Genomic DNA, 7,575 nt, shown 5'->3' on the forward strand with positions numbered 1-7,575 from the left:
GAGCTGGGTACTCCTCCTCTAGCAGCCATGAGACCAGACGAGGTAGCGAACCATCCAGCAAAGCCCCGAGCCCAGGTGGTGTGGGAGTTGGACCTGACTGTACCCGGGGTTTATGGCCTGGTGTTGGGAAGGGAAAGGCAGGTTGGGTTAAGAAAAGCAGAAAATGGCTGGAAATGCCCACAATGGACACTATTGCTAAGGCAGGCCAAGGCTGTTTTTTCTGTGGGTGCATGTTCACAGGGCTGCACCTGTAGCCATCAAAACCAGAACCACCCCACACTGACCCCCCCCCCCCCCAGGGGCTGGGGGAACAATGGCAGACACCCGCGACAGCCTGGCCTTCAGATGCGCCTGCCGAGTGTGAAAGTCGCCTCAGGCTGCCTGCTCTGATGCCACTCGTGTGACACTGGAGAGACGGGCCAGCAAAGCACAGTCTGTGGGCCTACAAGATGAGAACGGTTATTGAATTCGTAAGTGGTTGAAAATTTTAAAAACTATTTCAGAACCATGGGAACAGCACGGAATTCAGACTCCGGTGTCCGGAAATGGCTTTCTCCACACACAGCCACACTCGCTCCCGTGGGTGCGTCCCTGGCCGCTCTCGCACAGCGGAGGGGCTCAGGGGCTGTGGGCCGCACAGCCCACAGACCTGAAGACATTTGCTGCAGGCCCCGCTTGGGGACGTGCACACTCCCGTCACAGGGGCACAGAGGGAACGGCTCAGTGGCTGCCAAGGTGAAGGGCAAGAGCGAGTATGACCCTTGGGAAATCTGGGGGGAGGTGATAAGGCTGTTCTGTCTTAATTGTGGTGATTACATGACTGCGTTTCTCAAAACTCAGAAGTGTACACCACAGAATGGATTTTAAAATTTTATTTTAAAATAAATTTTAAAAACAAGATACAGAAAACATCAGTGGTTGCCTGGGAACGGGAAAGGCCTAACTCCCAGGGGTACAGTGCAATATTTGGGGTGATGGGACTGATTGCTTACCCGACTGACAGACTGAAAGTTACCCAGTGTGAAAAAACACGCCCTGGCTGCGGGGGCTCAGTGGGCTGAGTGCAGCCTGTGAGCCAAAGGGCTGTGGGTTCAATTCCCAGCCAGGAAGTGCTAGAAATGCTTATTTTTAATTTCACAAAGGTCTGTGGCACCAAGCAAGGGGTCACGACGGGTGGACCCCAACAAAACCAGGCCTGCGGAGCGCTGTACTGTACACACACAGACAACTTTTAATGACAAACGTCTGTACAGTTAAAAATGCAGTATTTGGACAAATATTCTAACACATTTTCTTGAAATACAAAATTGCAAGTGTAACACACTACATACAAAGTAACAAAATACAACACACACTACATTTTAGCTAAAACTCGATCTAGCTGTTTTCACATAACTGATACTTAGAAGCTCTCCAAAAGCTGCCCGTAAGTGAGAAGTTGAGCCGAGCTGTTTCTGCCGCTGCTGTGTGAGCTGCGCGTGGGCTGCGTGGGCTGGCTGTGCAGGCAGCTCTTCCTTGGCGCCCTCCAACCAGGGTGGCCCGACCACTTTCCCTCGGCGGCCGACGGAGCAGGTGCAGCGGGCGCTCTGTCCCAGCCGGGAAAGAGTGCGGTGTACGCAGAGTCTGCAAAGTGAAGGCTAAGATCGCACAGGGCTGTGCTGGCTTGAAAGCGACTGCGCTGGTCTGGGCTGGGTCCCCCAGTCAGGGCACAGACAAGCAGCAGCCAAGAAAGCACAAATGAGGGCAACGACAAGTCCGTGCCCCAGTCTCTCCTCCCCCCTCCTTTCCTCTCTCTAAAAAACCGATGAGAAACAGCCACCACAGTACTAATCCAGGAGGGTCCTCACCAGGCTGACTTTTTACAGCTTTCGTTTTAGGGTTAGGACTCCGCTTCATCATCGTCACTTTCATCACTGTTGTCATCCTCCTCGTCTTCTTCCCTCTTCTCCTTAAGCATTTTCAGATATTTACTAGCTAGTATCTTCTTTGGTAATATATCTTAAAAACATAAAGCTAACATTAGCGACTGCCTGTGGCAGGCCATGAATATAGCAACACGTTTCAAAACCGTCCCAGCGCCTGCTCCGACCGCTGGAATAGGTTCGAGACCAACAGAGTCAGACTCCTGTTCCTCTGGGTGACTTGCTGCTGAACACGGAAGACCTGTTTCCAAGTCACTGCAAACCATTTGCTGCTTCTGTGGCCGGTCAGCCTGCGGGCAGCTTGCCCATCCTACCTGAGACAGGCTGGCCGGCCCCAGGGGCAACTTAGCTCTTTTTAGCCCCAGCTACACAGCTTGTTCCATGGCAAGTAGTGTCTGTTTCTGGGGCCAAGGAGACCAGCCCAGAGGCTCCCTTCAGTGGCAAGAGGGGCCTGAGGGGTGGGTCTGCCGGGCCCACCTGTCTGGCAAACACCCTGTGCGGGTTGTTGGCCCCATTACCGCTCTAGGTGAGCCACAGTGCAAACACACTCAACAGGCAAAACCGTGCCAGGACATGATTAACTCTGGCACCCAGAGAAAGCAGCAAAATGTTTATTTCAGTGAAAGCAGGGGAGAAAAGCTTGAAATTACTAAGCATTTTTTAACCAGAATGTTTCAAAGACTAAGTACCTGCAAGAAACTGAAAAGTTTCCGACTCCTCCGCAGTGTTTGATAAGTCACTGTAAGTGAGCGCTTTCCTTTCTTTCCCACTGCCATGTCTGTAGGAATAGGTGGCTAGATACTGAACAAAGAGTTCCTAAAACAAATGAAAAGGGAAAGTGAAAGGCGTGCTTCGAAAACTTATCATAGAACTTAAATTCTTTCATTACATTAAGTTTGGATGACTGCAGATTATCTTGGTTTCTCAAATTACAGGAAATCACTTGGAGAAAGGAGAAACATGAGGTCAGAAAGAAACCAAGAGTATCAAAATTGGCAGAAGCAGGCATTTCCCTCAAGTTTACTTTTGATTTTTAACTTAAGAAAAATACTGAAAACTAAACAATGAATCAAAAATGTTTAATGACCAGTCTGTACAGTAAAAAAAAAAAAAAAAAAAAAAAAAAAGCAAGAGACCATTCAAAAATTGTTTGGCTGGGGAATACTTTGTCTCGGTGGCTCCCTAGAAACAGTCGACATCCCGAAGCTCAGACTGGACCACATTTCCCATTTTGCCCGAACATCTTCCCTAAAGCAACAACCTGGACTGGGCCTCTCTCTTCAACTCCATCCAGCGTGGTTAGTGAGGGGGTCGAGGAGCGTCCGAGGCACAACCTTAGTTCCCGAACACTTGCAGCCGAAGCTGTAGCGGCAAACACAGACCCCACCGTCACGCGCTGAGCGGCAGTTACTTCCCCGGACTCTGAGAAAGCATGGCTCCGGCACAAAGCAGGCAAGAAACCCGAGACCGCCCGCTCCCCTCGGCTCCAGTCCAACACCTGGTGGGAACGTCGCGGACTGAACGAGGCGCTGGAAGCACCATCTAGGGAAAGGTTCCAGCAGCTGAGGCTGCAGCGGACCCACGGCCCGGCTTAAGAACAGGGAGAGTCTGTCCCAGGACCCTCGAGCCCAAATCGGAAGCGCCATAATGACCTCGCAGGCCGTACAGCTTGGGTCCCTGGAATTACTTCCCGCCCGGGATGTCCCGCTAGGATATCGGGGAGAGGTGGGGCGAACCACGGCACCAGGGGCCGAGCGTCCTGGGGAAACCCTCACTGGACCCTTTGGGGAGTCGGGCCCGAAACCACGAAACAGGCCGAACGCGAGAAAAAAGAGCAGGCTTGTCGGGGGCGGGGGGCCGGGCCCCAAAGATTGGTGACGCGGCAGGAGGTGCAGCAGCCGCGCGCCAGTCTGCGCCGTTGCCCAGGTGACTCCGCGCGAGGGAGGACGGGACGGCGCGCAGAGGAACGCGGGAGTAGCGCCAGTGGGCGGGGCGAGGGGCGCGCGAGGGAGGACGGGAGCGGCGCGGGCAGGGTGGGGTTAAGTAAAGGATGAAGCTGGGGCGCGCGTGGCGTGGAAGTGAGGCGAATTGCGCAAGGGCGCGCAGGCGCGAGCCCGTGAAGGGGAGCCGGCGGCGCGCGGGCCCCAGGGGACTGCGCGGCGCGGCTGGTCCCCGTGGCCCCCACCCTCGCGCCCCGCTCCTCGCTTCTCCCCGCACTGCCCGCGCCTCACCGTAGCCTTAGCTGTGAGCATGAGCGCTTCCTGGTTGATGCTGGACACTTCGGGGGAGCTCTTCATGATGACCCGGATGCGGGACAGAGGCAGCGACACGATGCGCTGCTCCCCGCACTTGTCTCTGCCCACGACCACGTCCGCCATCTTTGCGCCCCTCCCCCGCAGCGGCGGCCCGGACCCGCTGCCAGGTGGCCGGCCGGCACGGTCGGTACGGGAGCGGCGTTTCGCTGCCTCGTGGGAGTTGTAGTGCCGAGGAGGCGCTGCGGCGGAGGCGGGAATCCGTCCTTCCGGGGGCGGACTACAAGCCCCAAGGTGCCGCGCGCCCCCGCGGCTGCGCGGGAGGAGCCGGGGAAACCAGAGGGTGCGCCGGTGGCGGCCAGAGCGGAGGTTTGGGGCTCGCCGTCTCCTGGCAGGGGTGGTGGCAGGAACCCGAGGGGGGGCGGGTGCTGCTCAGAGGAGGTAACTGCGGTTACGAGTTCTCCCAGGAGGCGGGTCTTGTGATTCAGTGAGTGAGGATGCCGTGTCTTCTCTGTGCTGGGACTGTGGGTGCGGCGGTGAGCAAAGAGGAACGCTTTCCTGAAGCCCGCGTTCCAGACGGAAGACAGGGAAGAAACTGGCCAGCAAATTGGTGCAGATAAATACATAAAGGAGCCCTGGATGGTGTGGCTCCGTGGATTGAGCGCCGGCCTGCGAACCAGAGAGTCGCCGATTCGATTCCCAGTCAGGGCACACGCCCGGGTGGCGGGCTAGGTCCCCAGTTGGGGGCGCATGAAAGGCAACCACACATTGATGTTTCTCCCTCCCCTTCTTCTGTCTCTACAAATAAATTTAAAAAACATGGACCTGGATGAGTGTATCTAGGAGGAGGGTGTAGAGAGAGTACAAAGATCTCAGGGCCACGTGCTGGGGTAGGTACTCCAAAATCTGAAGATGGAGAAGGGAAATCCAGTTTAGGAGACTGGAAAGAAGTGGCCACTGAGAGGCGAGTGGGTGTCCGTAAAGCCAATGGGAGACAGTTCACCTGGAAGGAGGAACTGGTGAACGGGATGGAATGCTGCAGAGGTCAGTAAGAAGACCACCTCTCACTCGCAGAGCGGGCCCGGCAAGGCCAGCGCGCTCTGTGCGCTGCCCCTCCTTTGCAGAGACAGGGTAGTCACACGTATCCCGAGACTGCCCAGCACCGGGAGGCCAGAGTTCCCGCCCTGTCGGTGATGCTGCGCCCGGCGGGGCCGCCCTCACACCTCACAGCTCCAAGCAGAGCCTCAGAGGCAGAGGAAGAAAGCCACTGTAAACGAGAGTGCCCGGCAACCGCCTAAATTCTGCGTGAGGTCTCAGTGTTCCCGCCTCCCGGTCTTGTCTCCCCAAGTCAACTTTGACTTCAAGTCCACGTGAAGAGCGTTTGGAAAACCCAGAGGACATCCTGTTCTAACTTCTGTGATCTCAGTTCTGTCCGTCACTTGGGCAGGGATTACAAAATACGGACTGTGCACCTGGTGGACCGCAGGGGTGTCCAACCTTCTGGCGTCTCTGGGCCCACTGGAAGAAGAGTTGTCCTGGGCCACACATTGACTATACTAACAGAACAAAAAACAAATCTCCATGTTTTAAGTAATTTTACAATTCTGTCTTGGTCTGTATGTAGCACCAGGTCGGACACCCCTGTTTCTGCAAGTTCAGTGGGTTCTGAAAATTACTGCTCTTCAGTCTTCCCGAGGAGGGGGCCCTAGGCCAGGTTTCAGACGTTCCAGATTACTGAGATTTGGAGCAGACAAGCCTTTTCACATCTCCCTGCAGCCGTAGGGACCCAGTAACCTCAGCACCGGCTGTGCACTTCACCACTAGAAAGTGAAGGCCAAGAGCACAAAGACAGTGCCACCCTCACCACTGTGAGCCCAGGTCTTGGCCCAAATAACAGCACCAGATACAGGTCAGGCACGGCTAGGCACAAAGAGACTGCCGTGAGCAAAATGGCTATGGTCCCTGTTCTCCCAGAGAACTTGAACTTGCTTTCAAGTGCAAGGGTGACAGGAAAATAAACTCTCCTGTAGTAAGTGCTATGAAGAACCAACACTGCGAGCGGTAGGGCGGCCTCTCTGAGAAGTGATACTTAAGCTCAGATCTGAAACGGGAAAGGCGCCAACCACACCGAAAGCCTGGGCGGGGTGACACCCAGAACAGAACAGACTGTGAGATGGGCATCTGCAGAGGAAGATGCCTTTGCAAATTATAGTGTGGCTGGAGTTCGGTGAGCGAGGCAGAGGCCCAGGGAGATGCTGGGAGCAAGTAGGTGGGGCCAGCTCAGGCAGGTGTGTAAGAAGTTCGGCCTTGCTTCTGAGAGCAGTGGAGAGCCAGGGAGTTCTGAAGTGAGGGAGTGGATCCCACTTAAGAGCCCACCTGCTGCCCTCTGATGACCACTCAGTGGTACCCTGCCCCATTGCCTTGGGGCTCCCCGATGGTGGGAAAGCTCTTGCCCTTCACCAAAGGCAAGAGCAAGAAGCTGCTCAACAAAACCAACTTCACAGAGGGCCCTTCGGTCCCCACGAGAAACAGGCTGTGTTGCTGACATACTTTAAATTTGTCAGACATCTCGTTTCTCTAGCTGGTTATGGGGTTTTGTGAGGTCTGCCCTTCCCTTTCGGCATATCTGGGCACAGGAGGGAGGCGTCTGGAGAGTGAGGGGGCCCAAGGGGCCCAAGGGGATGAGGAGCTCAGGTTGTGGGCTTGGCCGGGGTGTTTACCGGCAGTCGTTTGGGGAAGTTTGGAGAGGGGCAAAGAAGGAAATCTTCAGAAAAGAGAGAAGGCCCTCGCCATTTTTTTAAAAAAAAGAAACCAGCCCTGGCTGGAGTGGCTCAGTGGACTGAGCGCCGGACTGAGAACCAGAGAGCCACCTGCTTGATTCCCAGTCAGAGCACGTGCCTGGGTTGCTGGCCAGGTCCCCTGTTGGGGACACGAGAGAGGCAACCACACATTGATGTTTCTCTCCCTCTCTCTCCCTTCCTCTCTAAAAATACATAAATAAATAATCTTTTTTAAAAACCAGCTTCAAACCTAAGACAGTAGGAGCATCTGTGCTCCCTGGCAGCTTCGCTGCACTGGAAAAGCACAGTGTACGCCTATCCCACGCTCCCTGCTCGCCCGCTTCATCTCCAGGGCCCCCAGCAGGTGTGCCCGTGATTTCTGGTGCTTCTGCACAGCTCGTCCTTACTCCCTCCTGTGCCTGTGTCCCAGATGAATCCCACTTCCCAGGACCCCTGCCAGCTGACTTCTGGCTTGGTCCTGACCACGGGGAAGTGGTGAGATGCTGCCTTGGGAAGGCAGGAAGAGTTGTTTATCTGCTGTGTGAAGGCTTTGGTGGCAGGCTGGGGAGTGCGGTGGGGGAGAGGGTGGTTTGTGCGGCTCCAACTCCCTGGGTTTCTGCT

At 55.4% G+C, this 7,575-nt stretch overlaps 1 protein-coding gene across 1 annotated transcript; it reads right to left on the minus strand.

Annotated features, from left to right (window-relative positions):
* Positions 1-857: 857 nt before the first annotated feature.
* Positions 858-4,432, minus strand: CHRAC1 (chromatin accessibility complex subunit 1). The gene is made up of 3 exons (XM_024572211.4): positions 4,154-4,432; positions 2,612-2,738; positions 858-1,998 (listed from the first exon to the last, which is right to left on the minus strand). The coding sequence occupies exons 1-3, from the start codon at positions 4,298-4,300 to the stop codon at positions 1,880-1,882; spliced, it is 393 nt and encodes a 130-aa protein (XP_024427979.1). The 5' UTR covers positions 4,301-4,432; the 3' UTR covers positions 858-1,879.
* Positions 4,433-7,575: the final 3,143 nt, after the last annotated feature.

This window comes from Desmodus rotundus, chromosome 8, assembly GCF_022682495.2.
Source record: "Desmodus rotundus isolate HL8 chromosome 8, HLdesRot8A.1, whole genome shotgun sequence".
NCBI classification, from domain to species: domain Eukaryota; kingdom Metazoa; phylum Chordata; class Mammalia; order Chiroptera; family Phyllostomidae; genus Desmodus; species Desmodus rotundus.

Bases quoted from the DNA above. Each gene is read 5' to 3' on its own strand.
- CHRAC1 (XM_024572211.4), bottom strand. From the start codon at position 4,300: ATGGCGGACGTGGTCGTGGGCAGAGACAAGTGCGGGGAGCAGCGCATC. The intron at 2,739-4,153 runs GTGAGGCGCGGG...CATTTGTTTTAG, and splicing joins TGCTCACAGCTAAGGCTACG to GAACTCTTTGTTCAGTATCT. The intron at 1,999-2,611 runs GTACTTAGTCTT...TATGTTTTTAAG, and splicing joins AACTTTTCAGTTTCTTGCAG to ATATATTACCAAAGAAGATA.